We start from the raw sequence: 15671 nt of genomic DNA, 5'->3' as shown, positions 1-15671 counted from the left end.
AAACACTGCAGAATACACCCTAAATACACTCCAGAACATCAAAAATGTGTTTAATAATGAATATATTCAGAATAATCAACATTATGGGAGTAAAGCTCAGCACACACAGCAGCGGCTGCAGGACGACACACACACACACACACGGACTGAAAGTGTTGTTTTCCACGTGTGTGTGTGTGTGTGTGTGTGTGTGTGTGTGTGTGTGTGTGTGTGTTTGGGACACTGGTGCTGCAGTTGTGTTTATCTGAGTGTCTCTGTTGTCTGAGCGGCTCATTAACACATTACTGCAGACCATCAGGCCAGTGTTCAGCTCACACACACACACACACACACACACACACACACACAGCTGTCTGAGTGTTCTGCAGATCTTGACGACTGACCTACATTACACTATTCCTGCAGCATCTACTGCAGCACAGAGGCCTGATTCACACACACACACACACACACCATTTTGCTCTCTCACACACTGATATAAAACACACACACACACACACATTTGCGCTCATATTCTGCAGATGTTTACAGGATGAGCTTCCTGTCAGTGTTTGGCATTTGATGATTCTGATCAACACCCTGATGAGTGTGTGTGTGTGTATGTGTTGAGAGCATAATCTCTGTTATAGTAACTTGTGTGTGTGTGTGTGTTTGTGTGTGTGTTAATTAATCAATAACCTCTGACACACTAACACAACACACACACACAGATTGTTGTCATTGTTGTGAAAGCTCAGCTCTTGATACCATTGTGTGTGTATGTGCGTTGATTTGTGTAATATATGCTGCAGTGTGTGTGTGTGTGTGTGTGTGTGTGTGTGTGTGTGTGAAGTGTTTAGAGACTGTGTGTTTCTACACAGAGAACAAGGACAGGAAACGGCCGAAGGAAGTCTACATCACTCTCAGCACCACAACCACACACACACACACACACACACACACACACACACACACACTCATGCACAAAGGAGAGAGGGTATCAAGAGCTGAACTTTCACAAGGACAACAGGCTGTGTGTGTGTGTCCATCTCTTTTACACACAGACACACACACATCACTCTCACACAGAAAACAAAACAAACACACACTCTCTCCCTCTCCGATATTACACACCCACAGGCACAAACATAGACGAATAGAACACACACACACACGGCAGAGAGAAAGAGAAACAAGAGTTGAGCGTTTACAACTACCTCAATTAACTGTGTGTGTGTGTGTGTGTGTTTGTTGAGTTTCTTATGAACTTCTCCTCATGTCATGCGTTACTCAAACAGGATGAGTGGAATGAACAGTATTCTGACAGCATGAGCCGAGTTTATCTGTGTGTGAAGTGATGAAGTCTCTGCGCTCTTCAGGTGTGTGTGTGTGTGTGTGCTGATATGATCACTCAAAATAACAGTGGATGTGTGTGTATTAATACAGATGTAGTGATGATTCTTATTTTACACATTGAGCCGGATGAAGAACGTGTGTGTGTGTGTGTAATTTCACGGTGCTTTTACAGCAGTGTTAGCAGCATTTATTAACGTAAGCTTTTGTTTTTACATGTAAAACATCTTAAACATTAATATTTTATATAAAAATAAACTAATGAAATCAAGAATATTGATCGTTATTTTCTTATTGATTATAAAGCACACACACACACACACACACAACAAACCACACACAAACAAATGCACACACACACACACACACTCAAACATACAAAAAGCACACACCCAATTATATGCACAAACAAATATTCACACAAACTCTGAAACACACACACTCACACACACAAACCCCAAACACAAACACAATTACACTCACAAACATAAACACACACACACTCAACACATATACACAAACACAAATGCACACACAAGCATCTTTCAAACACACTTCAAACACCCACACACACACAGGCATACACGCTTTCAAACACACACACACTCACAAAAACAAACACACACACATGCACGCACAAAAAAAAACATATTTACACTCACACAAACAAAAACTCACACACACACACACACACACACACAAACACACACTGAGTCAGAGAGGCAGTTTCTTTTCATTTATTAAACACAAACAAACCCAAAGAAACGCAGGAACCCAAGAGCGCGCACACACACACACACACACACACACACACACACACACACAGAATCAGAAAGTTTTCTTCTGGAGAGAACTGAAGCTGAACTCGTGAACACAGAGCGTCACTACAGACACACTCAGAGATTATTAATATCATTATTATTCCTGCAGGAAGTGCTCAAACCCGGCCTGAAGAGACCACTGCGTCACTCCCGCTCCACACTCACAGCACTGAAACACAAGAGCACACGGGTTAGAGACACACACACACACATCACTGAAACACAAGAGCACACGTGTAAGACACACACACACACATGGGTTAGGTACACAACACAACATCTGAGTGTCCTCCTCATGTCAATACTGCCGCACTGCAGTGATCCTCTACATGATCTCCATAATCCTGATGTGATGACGGTGTGTGTATGCCTGCATCATGCTCATCACACAATCATCACATACTCTCATCAGTGTGTGTGTGTGTGTGTGTGTGTGTGTGTGTTCTTACCTCCTAGCTGGAGAGCCAGACTCAGACCTTCTGACTGAAGCAGACCTGAACACACAGAAGATCTCCATCAACACACAAAGCAGAGTGTGTCGTGATAATAGTGTGTTTGTGTTAATATTATTGTGTTGTGATATTATTGTGTTGTTGATATTAATGTGTTGTTGATATTATTGTGTTGTGATATTATTGTGTTGTTGATATTAATGTGTTGTTGATATTATTGTGTTGTGATATTATTGTGTTATTGTGTAGTGATTTTAGTGTTGTGATATTATTGTGTTGTTGATATTAATGTGTTGTTGATATTATTGTGTTGTGATATTATTGTGTTGTTGTGTAGTGATTTTAGTGTTGTGATATTAATGTGTTGTTGATATTATTGTGTTGTGATATTATTGTGTTATTGTGTAGTGATTTTAGTGTTGTGATATTATTGTGTTGTTGATATTATTGTGTTGTTGATATTAATGTGTTGTTGATATTATTGTGTTGTGATATTATTGTGTTGTTGTGTAGTGATTTTAGTGTTGTGATATTAATGTGTTGTTGATATTATTGTGTTGTGATATTATTGTGTTATTGTGTAGTGATTTTAGTGTTGTGATATTATTGTGTTGTTGATATTATTGTGTTGTTGATATTAATGTGTTGTTGATATTATTGTGTTGTGATATTATTGTGTTGTTGATATTAATGTGTTGTGATAATATTGTGTTGTGATATTATTGTGTTGTTGATATTAATGTGTTGTTGATATTATTGTGTTGTGATATTATTGTGTTGTTGATATTAATGTGTTGTGATAATATTGTGTTGTGATATTATTGTGTTGTTGATATTAATGTGTTGTTGATATTATTGTGTTGTGATATTATTGTGTTGTTGATATTAATGTGTTGTTGATATTATTGTGTTGTGATATTGTGTTATTGTGTAGTGATTTTAGTGTTGTGATATTATTGTGTTGTGATATTATTGTGTTGTTGATATTATTGTGTTGTGATATTATTGTGTTATTGTGTTGTTGATATTAATGTGTTGTTGATATTATTGTGTTGTGATATTATTGTGTTATTGTGTAGTGATTTTAGTGTTGTGATATTATTGTGTTGTGATATTATTGTGTAGTGATTTTAGTGTTGTGATATTATTGTGTTGTTCATATTACAGTGTTGTTGATAATATTGTGTTTTTGTGTTGTTGTTATTATTGTGTTATTGTAATGGTTTTATTGTGTTGAGATATTAATGTCTTGCTATCATTGTGTTGGTATTATTATTATTGCGTTGATGATATTGTGTTGTTTAGAATATTATTGTGTTGTTGATATTATTGTGTTGTTTATATTACTGTGTTGTTGATAATACTGTGTTTTTGTGTTGTTAATATTATTGTGTTATTGTTATTGTTGTGTTATTGTGTTGTGATATTGTCTTGCTATCATTGTGTTGTGATATTATTGTGTTGTTATTATTGTTTTATTGTGTGGTAATATTGTGTTGTTGTTATTGTGTTGATATTGTGTTATTGTGTTGATGATATTATTGTCTTGTTATCATTGTGTTGTTGATATTATTGTGTTATTCTGTTGTGATAATATTTTGTTGTTATTATTGTTTTATTGTGTAGTGATGTTATTGTGTTGTTTTTATTTTTGTGTTTTTTGCTGATGATATAATGGTGTTGTTGTGTTGTTTAAATTGTGTCATTGTGTTGTGAGATTGTGTTATTGTATTGTTAATATTGTTTTATTGTGTTGTTATCATTGTGTTGATAATACTGTGTTGTTGTGTTGATGATATTGTTGTCTTGTTATCATTGTGTTGTTGATATTATTGTGTTGTGATATTGTTGTGTTTTTGTGCTGTGTTATTATTATGCTTTTGTGTTGTTGATGTTATTGTGTTACCTGCTCCTGTGAGCGGAGCCGGAGTGTGAGCGGGATCTGGACCTACAAACAAACAAACAAACATCAATAAACTCAACTCACAAACAAACCACTAAGAAATAACCGAGACTAACAGCTGAAGAGTGCAGCAGCAGCAGCAGCAGCAGGTCGAGCTCACTGAAGGTGAGTCGGTGTTGTTTGTTAAGTGTGTGTCTTGCTGCTGTTATATTTCCACAGTACTCCTGTGCTTCACTTCATGTCAGAATATCAGGGCTGTACAGATGAATCAATGCACTGGTAATCCAGGATGACCTCTTAAGGTGCTCAGCTGTTATACACTAGAGTGCAGTCTACTGTAAACTAACTAAATAAACAGACTAGCCTAGAGCGCCCCCTGCTGCTCAAGACAACACTTACAATCCATTCCAGAGAGAGCTGCTGTCCCTCCTGATCAGCACAGTGGAGTTCAGTGCAGCTCCGCTTCATGACTGATAAACCCTCTAATCAACATCATCACTGCACCACTCAGCTGAAGACTGCGGCAACACACACTTAAACATGTTCTGTGCTGATCAGACTGATGAAGCTCACCTGGAGTGTGTGTGTGTGTGTGTGTGTGTGTATGAGACTGCTGCTGCGGTCACACTAGAGTTTGAGTTCTGTCATACAGTTCTGTGGAAAGACACGGGATTAAACGAATGATTAGACATTAAAATAGCAAGTGATTGCTCCATATTTCAGATTTCTGTCCAGAGAGGTCATGTTTTGATCTGGATTGGTCTCACAGAGTCACATGATGCGTTTTCACAGGTCAGAGTTCACCAAGCTTCAACTTGTTGCCATGCTTGTGTTTGGTCTGACGCATTCGCATGAGTATGAATGGAAGTCTATGAGGAGAAAAGTGCAGTGTGACCGCAGCTGTGGGATGTTCACCTGGTGTGTGTGTGTGTGTGTGTTTATCAGACTGATGATGCTCACCTGGAGTGTGTGCGTGTTCCAGATCTGGCAGAACCAGAGCGAGAGCGAGGAGAGAGAGATCTGGACCTGCACATGGAGACAGACAGACATTTACACTGCAGTCTAACACACACTCATGCACACACACACACACACACACACACACACACACACACACACACACACACACACACACACACACACACACACACACACACACACACACACACACACACAAAGTCTAATTCACGCAATCAAATGCGCACACACACACACACAGATATGCAATCTAACACACACACACATAAACTGATGCACACACACATATGCAGTCTAACACACAAACACATATATAATATTCGCAGTCTAACAGACACACACACACACACACCTTCTCCCTCTACTGCGGCTGTGCGAGCGTCCATATCTCCTGCCTCTAGAGTGTGAGCGGGATCGAGACCTGCCCGAGTCCAGAGCAACAGCAGACAGAAACACACACACACACACACACACAAACACACACACATATTAGTACAGACTCACAATGACACGCACTCAGATAAACAACACAATCAATTTACACATTTACACTACAGCTACACTACAGGGCTGGACCATACAACAGCAGCTCCGCCACATCACGCTCACAAAAGACGACTATAATATAATCATGGAATAATAATAATAATCACAATGATGAAGTTAAAATGTAAAATATATAAAAACTTTAACAAATAATTACAAACCACTGTTATACAATGACTTGCCTAATTACAATGACTTTACCCTAATTACCCTAGTGAAGCCTTTACATGTCACTGTAAGCTGAACACTAGTGTCTTGAAGAGTATCTAGTCTAATATTATGTGCTGTCATCATGACGAAGAGATAAATCAGCTATTAGAGACGAGTTATTAAATTAAACCCCCACTACACAGCACTGAGGAAATCATTTTTAAGCTTTAAATGTAATAATTTTGATATACATAAACACAAATGTTGAAAATATATTTGTTTCACTATAAATCAAAAATGGGGGGAATAAATCAACATATTTAAACTAAATAATTCATAATTCATAAAACCAAATTCAACACTTATCCACTCCAATAGTCATACACATTATTTAATCCAACAAGGCAAGAGAAACGGCGATGCTTCTACATAAAAGGTGAACTGACAGATGTAAAATAACCATGATGATCTAGACGGTATAATCAGATGCTGTTATATGGGCCAGCCCAGCAGTCTGCAGCGTCCAGCAGTAGTTAGCTAGAGCTTACAGCATTAAACATTACGGCTGATCTGCCTTCAGGCAGTGATATACAGAGAGACACATTAATTGGTATTTGAAATAAACCTTGCAACTTTGCAGGTCGACCCTCTTTGGAACCGAGGTCTAGCAGATCTAGACGATCTAGAAGTATCTATGATCAGCCCTCATCAGCCGATCTGGTGGGTTTCTAACGATGACCGCACGGACAGCCAAATCGCTTGATTGAGACTTGATAGAAGTGTTTTTCTAGGCGGCTCGTGGTCTGTCGAGGTCTCGATGTTCTCTTTAGCAAAAGCGAAGGCTCATATCACTAGCCGAATTTACTCGGATTGGCGCTCTCATCTGGTTCGGGGGCTACGCATAGTTAAGTAGCAGTGGGAGGAGCCTCAGCGCAGGGGTGTGGCTGCTCGTGCCCCGGTCATAGCAGGCGATCGAACGTGTGGGATTTGCTAGATGCCTCAAGAAATCGTAAAGGATCGTGACTCTCTGAATCAAACGATGAAACCTGAAAGGTTTTGACCAGGGGCCTGTTTCAGAAAGGAGGTTAACTGAAAACTCAGAGTATTTTAACCCTGAAATGAGAGAAACTCTGGGTTTTCCGTTTCAAAATGGCAGGTTTGTTAAACTCGAGAAAGCAGGGTAAGTCAAGCCTGTTTCTGAAAGAGAGGTAACTTTAACTCAGAGTCAGTTACTGTGGTAACTTACTCTGTGAATCTAACCTGGTCAGAAGCAGGTTTTATTCTCTAAACTCAGAGTTTCTGTCGGTCTCCTCCCCTTTTTTAAAGATGAAGCGGTATTTCTCGCCTTAGCCTTACGTTTCCACCCACCTATTTTTATGCTTATTTTGGATACGTGCATAAAAACGATTGATAAAAACGTCATGATGCACATAACTTTTTAAAATATGCATAAAAAACGCGCATAACTGAGTAGGATAAACTTTTATTTGATAGAAAATTTGCGCATAAACGACGATGGAAACACTTTTACTGAACAAATTACAGCATGTACATTAAAAAAAAAGATCATGATCATATGATAATGAAAATGTGTGTAAATGAACAACCCAGCAGGCTGAGCACACTGTAACACGTCTTAAATATTGTTTTAGTCATTCTAAAATGCCTTAACTGTTTCAGTATTAGTGTATATTATTAATTACCTCCGAGCGTCTGGTGCGTGTCAAGAGTCTCCGCGTCTCATGGCTTCAGACGCCCCCACGTGTTTATTGTGTTTCAGCGTTGTCTTCTGACATCGAGGCGCAAGTACATTAATTAGGCTAAATAAAGAATTAATTGACGCAGCTTCTTCTACCACAGTAAATTCTGCTTTTACTGTTGATATTTGGTGCCAGTTTAATCAGGAAGTGACGATTTTTTTTCTCTTTGACTCGTTGGATGGAATTTTATTCGGATCTTTTATGCAATATTCCAGTTTTGCACATACATTTATGTAATATATTTGGATGGAAACATAGCTATTGCCTACATTTTAGTCACACACAGAAGAACTGTACGAGAATGGCTTATCCTTTTTTTTATAAATAATGAAATTAAATTCACCTTCGATATGCACTGTAACTAGATTAATAGGATTATTATTCTTTCTAAAAATAATTTTTAGTACTGCTTACCTTCTAAATGTTATATTAACCTATATCACTTGATCAATAAAAAGGCAGACACACAAGTGCACTGTTAAATCATTTAAAACTAATAAATGTATAAAAAAAAGTTCAGAAAAAAATATATAAACGTCACAAATTACATTACTTATTTTATTATACTTAAATATTTAAGTTCTTAAAAAGTGAAATTAGGCATTAACTTGAGCAGCTGTTTTCCACGCTAACTGTCTCTTCTTCACTGATGGCTGCTTCTTTTCAAATATATAAGCTCATATTTGCTATAACTTTGCATGAGAACATCAAGTTCAGCCGGAGAAAGAAATGGTGATCTCTTTTATAAGATATTGCCATAGTCACTCGTAATGTCTGCGCTCCATTGATAATGCCTTTTTAAAGTCACGGTGTGCACGCTTAACTCTGAGTTGGTCTACTCGAAGTTGATTGACCCAACTCAGATCAGCTATTCTGAAACCGAAAACTCTGAGTTTTTAATCTCTCGGTAAATCAACTCAGAGTTCAAGTTTAAACTCTGAGTTGTTTGAACCTCCTTACTGAAACAGGCCCCAGGTCAGTCATTACAACAAATCCCACACAACACTGGAGAAAACATCAGGTCAGAAAACATTACAACATGCCCACCCTTCCCCCCACACACACACACGCACACACGCACACACGCACACACACACACACGCGCACGCGCACACACACACACACACACATACATACATACATACATACATAGAGATCAAGCAGAGAGAGAGAAGAGTAAACACAGGAGCAGCAGCAGATGGCCTTCATCATCATCATCATCATCATCATCATCAACACTGACGCTGCCCAATATATCGAAAAATATTTAATAGTATATGCTCTAATAGTCTATCATTTGTACATTTAATCAGCTCAGCTAAATATCTATTAGCTGTATTTTAGTGTGATCATAACATAAAGGTTTTCTGAACTGCTGATAAAACACTATTAAGTTAGTTATATCATCAGAAATATCCTTATCACATGTCATATAGTTTATTTTTATTTAATTAGCTCAGAAAAAATCTATTGCCTATTTATTTTAGTAAGATCATTATATATATATATATATATATATATATATATATATATATATATATATATATATATATATATATATATATATATATATATATATATGATTGCTGATAAAATAGTGTTATGCAACTTATTGTTATATCATGAGAACTATAGTTATTATTGTTATAACACTCAACAATATTGCAGATTTTCCCAGATTTGTGCAGCCCTAATCATCATCATTAGTGTTGCACAACATATCAAAAAATGCATTATCACAATAATAAAGTATGCAATATTAATATCTTATATAAACTTCAAGCATTTCTCTGCTGTACACATAGGTTATCTAAATTTGACCAATCAGACTATTGTTGTCTTGAATTAATTAGCTCAGAAAAATATCCATTACCTGTTTTTTTTTAGTATGACAATATTTAAACTGTTGATAAAACAGCATTTAGTTATATCATACGAGATTTAGTTATCGCAACACTCAATAATATTGCAGAATTTCCCAGTATCATGCATCCCTCATCCTCCACAACATTAGTGCTGCACAATATATATCGAAAAAATACTGTTATTGCATTCAATATCATATGCATTATTAGTATTGTAGGGGGTGCAATGGAAGTTTTAGTGTAATTATATTATTCAGTATGAGCATAACATAAAAAAACTAGGAAAAATGGTTTGCAGGTTATTTATATCATAACAAATGCAGCCCTCCTCCTCATCATCATCAGCATCAGGGCTGCGCAATATTTCAAATAATGTTATTTTCTTGATTAATAGTATATGCAATATTAATATTGGGAAGTGCAATGGAAGTGCAAGGGAACTTTTGGTATGATCATAACATAAATATATCATTTAAAAAAATAATTTGATTAAAAAAGCATTTTGCAAGTTAGTTATATCACAAAAGCTATCATTATCACATCACTCAACAATATATTTGTCAAAATATTGCATATTTCCCCAGAATAATGCAGCCCTAATCATCATCTTCATCATCCACATCCACACGCTCAGCATTAGGGCTGCACAATATATCAAGAAGTATTGATATCGTGGTTAATACACTATATGCAATGTTAAAATCGTGGGGAAGTGCCAGGACAGTTTCAGTGTGATTCAGTATGATTATAACATATATATGATGTAAAATTATTTAGTTGGTGATGTCATCAGAATTATCATTATGGCAACACAACAACATTGCATATTTTCAGAATCATGCAGCCCTAATCATCATTCACATCATCTTCATCATCATCCTCCTCCTCATGCACATCACCTGGTCCTGCGGCGGCGGCTGTAGCGGTGGCAGTCGTAGGCGTAGTGTCCCTTCTCTCCGCACTCGTAGCAGCGGTCGTTGGGATCGAAGGGTCTGCGGGAGGGAGGATGATCATATCGGGAGCGCCGCGGCATCCCGGTGGATAACTCCACACGCACACGAGAGCCGCAGATCACCCTGAAACACACAGTGTGAGGACAGTACAGCGATGTTATGAGCTGTCAATATCCTCCTGAAGGGCCAGAGGGCGCTCTCTCTCTCTCTCTCTTAAATAATTCAGCATCAGTATGTTTTAAAATGTATGGATATTTTTGACAACACTACTGCTTAGAATATACTGAAATAATCTGCATGCCTTATTCAGTGCTAGAAGCAACATAACTTCACGAAATTGCAATTCTTATACTATTGATCCTAACTAGTATTTGAAAATAGAATCATAAACCAGTGCACTGAAAAGGCACTAAAACACAGTTGCATTCATTCATTTTCCTTCAGCTTAGTCCCTTTATTAATCAGGGGTTGCCACAGCGGAATGATCCGCCAACTATTCCAGCATATGTTTTACACAGTGGATGCCCTTCCAGTCGCAACCCAGTACTATTTGCAGTCGTATTTATCAATTTATAATTCATATTAACATACACAATGACTTAAACTGCAATAATAAATATTTTTGAATCTAACAGGCAACAATGACACGTGCAGAAAGGGAAATAAATACAACTTTTTTTGCCTGTTTGTGCAACAGAAAGCATCGTTAGACAACATAGCTATTTAAAGGGATGGAGTAAATTAAGATTTCCCATAAATCTGAGCTCAACACAGAGTAAATATTATCTGCAGCATAAACAGTGAGTAAATGTCATCAGTGAATCTGCATACACACACACACACACACACACACACACACTCACTTCCCGTCGAGGCCCCGCACCGAGTCTTCAGCGTCTCTGGGATCTTCAAACTCCACGAAAGCGAAGCCGGCTGGGTTGCGAGCGATCCACACCGACCTCAGGGGCCCGTAATACCCGAAGGCCCGCTCCAGCTCACCCTTACCAGCACCCGTGCCCAGGTTACCCACATACACCTTTGTCTCTGAGGGAGGAGCAGACACAGAGGCGGATTAAACCAATAGGGGATTTTTTATTTACGTTTTTTGTTTGGATTTTAGGACAACAGTATGTCCAGCAGAAAAGATATCTAAAGATGCTGTTTTAAATTGTAAACTGAAATGTTAAATTTAATGTTTTTTAAACTAATGAAGAAATCAGAAGTCGGTTCATTTTAATTATTCAGCCTGACATGTTTAAAGCTCCAAAATATTATAAATCTTTTTAAAAAATAAAATATATTGTTTTTGAAGGGGAAAAAGTTTTTGTTTCTTAGCCAGAGATTTAAATATTTCTGTTTAATGGAGAGCAGATTTATCCGACACATTTCTAATCATAATAGTGTTAATAACTCATCTCTAATAACTGATGTCTTTTCTCTTTGTCATGATGACAGCACATAATATTAGACTAGATATTCTTCAAGACACTTCTATACAGCTTAAAGTGACATGTAAAGGCTTCACTAGGGTAATCAGGGTAAAGTTAGGGTAATTAGGCAAGTCATTGTATAACAGTGGTTTGTTCTGGAGACAATCCAACACTAATATTGCTGAAGGGGCCAATAATATTGAGCTTAACATGGGTTTGCAACTATTAAAAACTGCTTTTATTCTAGCCGAAATAAAACAAATCAGACTTTCTCCAGAAGAACAGATATTAGAGGAAACACTGTGAGAAATGTCTGAATCTGTTCAACATCATCTGGGAAATAATTGAAAAGTCATTGAAAATGAACAGGAGTGCGCATAATTCTGACGTCAACTGTATATCATAGTTTTCCATCATATTTTGTGGTGAGAGTCTAACAAATAAAACACAAATATTACATCTGTGTAAATGTGTCCCCACATTCCCAATCATGAAGTTAAATCAGATGAAGATTAAGTTTTAGTAAAAATTAAATAGTTTATTTATTATTTTCAGTTGTAGTTATTGTTTTATCTTTAATGACGACGATCATTAGAATATTAAGTAATAATCCTGTTCTACAAAGACATTTTGTAAATTTCCTACTATAAATAAATCTAAACGTAATTTTTAATTAATAATAATTAATTAATTAATAATTTTAATTAATGATACACCTGGCTAAGAAATTAACTTGGAAAAATAAACACTTAGATTTTTTATTTCCAGTCAAACAGCTGCCTCAATCAGATATTGTCTTATGCTAACAAAACACACAAGTGGAAAGGTTATTTAGGTTTCAGCAAGAAAAAAAAGTACCATTATGAGTGATTTCCAATGTCATATACACACATTAATATTTTTAACTATGCTTTAATGTTCCATATTTACGTTTCTATTTAGCTTTAATGGGTTTTCAGTTCACTTTAATTTTCGTGTATAGCCATGGCAACATGTGAAACCTTTATTTTCTTCATCTAACATTTAAATTTGATTTAATTCCAGCTTTAATTTATATCGAGGGTGTTCAAACTCAGTCCTGGAGGGTCGGTGTGCTGCAAAGTTTACTTCCAACCCCATCCAGACACACCTGGGGCCTGTTTCAGAAAGCAGGTTAAGTTAAAACTCAGAGTAGTTTAACCCTGAAATTAGAGAAACTCTGGGTTTTCCGTTTCAAAATGGCAGGTTTGTTAAACTCGAGAAAGCAGGGTAAGTCAAGCCTGTTTCTGAAAGAGAGGTAACTTTAACTCAGAGTCAGTTACCGTGGTAACTTACTCTGTGAATCTAACCTGGTCCGGAGCAGGTTTTATTCTCTAAACTCTGAGTTTCTGTCGGTCTCCTCCCCTTTTTAAAGATGAAGCGGTATTTCTCGCATTAGTCTTACATTTCCACACACCTATTTTAGAGCTCATTTTGGAGATGTGCATAAAAAAGATTGATGGAAACGTCATGATTCACATAACTTTTGAAAATACGCATAATATAACATGTGCATAACTGAGTAGGTTAAACTTTTATTTGATAAGATGCACATAAACTACGAAGTGCACTTAACAAATTACAGTATGTACATTAAAAAATGGTTTGTTAGATATGATGATGAAAATGTGTGTGAAAGGACAAACCAGCAGACTGAGCACACTGCAGAACATCTTTAATGCTGTTTTAGTCATTCTAAAATGCCTTAAATGTTTCAGTATTAGTGTATATTATTAATTACCTCCGAGCGTCTGGAGCGTGTCAAGATCTCCGCGTCTGGCCTTAAACGCCCCCACGTGTTCATTGTGTGTCAATTGTCTTCTGAGGCGCAAGTAAATTAATTAAATAAAAAATCATTGATGCAGCTTCTTCTACCGCAGTAATTCTGTTTTTACTGTTGATATTTGGCGCAAGTTAATCAGGAAGTGACGATTGTGTTCTCTTCGACTCTTTGGATAAAAACGCTGCTTTATTTTTAGGCGTTATTCCAGTTTTGCACAAATTTATGTAATAGCCTATATTTTGATGGAAACACAGCTTTTGCCTACATATTTTCACACACAGAACAAAGTCACGTACGAGGCTTGTCCTTTTTTTCATAAATAATTAGCTTAACCTTCGACAAGCACTGTTACTAGATTAATGGGATTATTATTCTGTCTAAATTATTTTATTACTGCTTACCTTCTTAATGTTATATCAACCTCTATCACTTGATCAATAAAAAGGCAGACACATAACAAGTGCACTGTTAAATCTATTAAAACTGATAAAAGTGTATAAAAGTTTAGAAAAAAAGTATAAACGTCACACATTGCATTACTTATTTTATTATACTTAAATGTTTAAATACTTAAAATTAAAAATTACGCATTAACTTGGGCAGCTGTTTTCCCACGCTGTCTCTTCTTCACTGATGGTTGCTTCATTTTAAATATATACACTCATATTTGCTATAACTTGTCATGACCACATCAAGTTCAGCTGGAGAAAGAAATGCAGAAATGCTCTTTTTTTAAGATGTTGCCAAAGTAACTCGTAATATCTGCGCTCCATTGATAATGCCTTTTTATAGTCACGGTGCGCGCGCTTAACTCTGAGTTGGTCTACTCAAAGTTGATTGACCCAACTCAGATCAGCTGTTCTGAAACCGAAAACTCAGAGTTTTTAATCTCTCGGTAAATCAACTCAGAGTTCAAGTTTAAACTCCGAGTTGTTTGAACCTCCTTACTGAAACAGGCCCCTGGGCTAATCACGCTCTGATTTAGCTTTCTAGACACATCCCTGCAGGTGTGATGAGGCAAGCTGGAGCTGAACTCTGCAGCGGCCCTCCAGGACTGAGTTTGGACACCCCTGCTTTATAAGATTAGTAAGTTTTAGTTGACAGAAGCAACATTAATATTGAGATTCACACGCAATCTCATCACATTATATTAAGAATGAATCAAACAAAAAAACTATAACGTTAAACCTAAACGAGACATAAACCTCTCCATATCGACCTATAATCAATAACTGATCAAGCACTAATGATCAGCGTATTAATAATGTGATGAACGAGTGTTTGTTTACCGCGCGAGAGGCGCCATAACAGACAGCAGCTCGAGCTAAACACAACACCCAAATACGGCAATAAACACACACATTTCACACACAACACGAAGACCTCTGCACCCAGAGAGCTTTATGACTATAATTCAATACATCTCACCTCCTCCGTGTCGCCCAAACCGCGACATGACGAGAAAATTTGACGGGAAACCAAAATCCTGACACAAACCGAACAGCAGCAGCCTGTCAAACCGACACACGCATGCGCCTACATTTCCCATCATGCTCTTGTAACGACCCCTCACTGTATTCTTCACATTTTAATTAACTCCGTAGTGTTATTGTGATTATTTTGTGCTTATATATTAATTAGTTTTGTAAATATGTTGGTTAAAATATGCTTTAACAATAT

General features: G+C 36.9%; 1 protein-coding gene across 3 annotated transcripts; it reads right to left on the bottom strand.

Annotated features, from left to right (window-relative positions):
- Positions 1-34: 34 nt before the first annotated feature.
- On the bottom strand, positions 35-15523 carry srsf7b (serine and arginine rich splicing factor 7b). Of its 3 annotated transcripts, NM_001030267.1 has the most exon segments (10): positions 35-135; positions 1775-2322; positions 2603-2647; positions 4512-4553; positions 5469-5534; positions 5839-5907; positions 6808-7228; positions 10707-10883; positions 11624-11804; positions 15420-15523. In NM_001030267.1, coding segments are annotated over 4 exon segments (537 nt in total). In that variant the 5' UTR covers positions 15448-15523; the 3' UTR covers positions 35-135; positions 1775-2322; positions 2603-2647; positions 4512-4553; positions 5469-5534; positions 5839-5907; positions 6808-7077.
- Between the last annotated feature and the right edge of the window lie 148 nt (positions 15524-15671).

The sequence above is a fragment of the Danio rerio genome, chromosome 11 (genome assembly GCF_049306965.1).
Source record: "Danio rerio strain Tuebingen ecotype United States chromosome 11, GRCz12tu, whole genome shotgun sequence".
NCBI classification, from domain to species: Eukaryota; Metazoa; Chordata; class Actinopteri; order Cypriniformes; family Danionidae; genus Danio; species Danio rerio.
The sequence above is the reverse complement of the archived record's forward strand: the minus strand, read 5'-3'. Positions and strand labels throughout refer to the sequence as shown.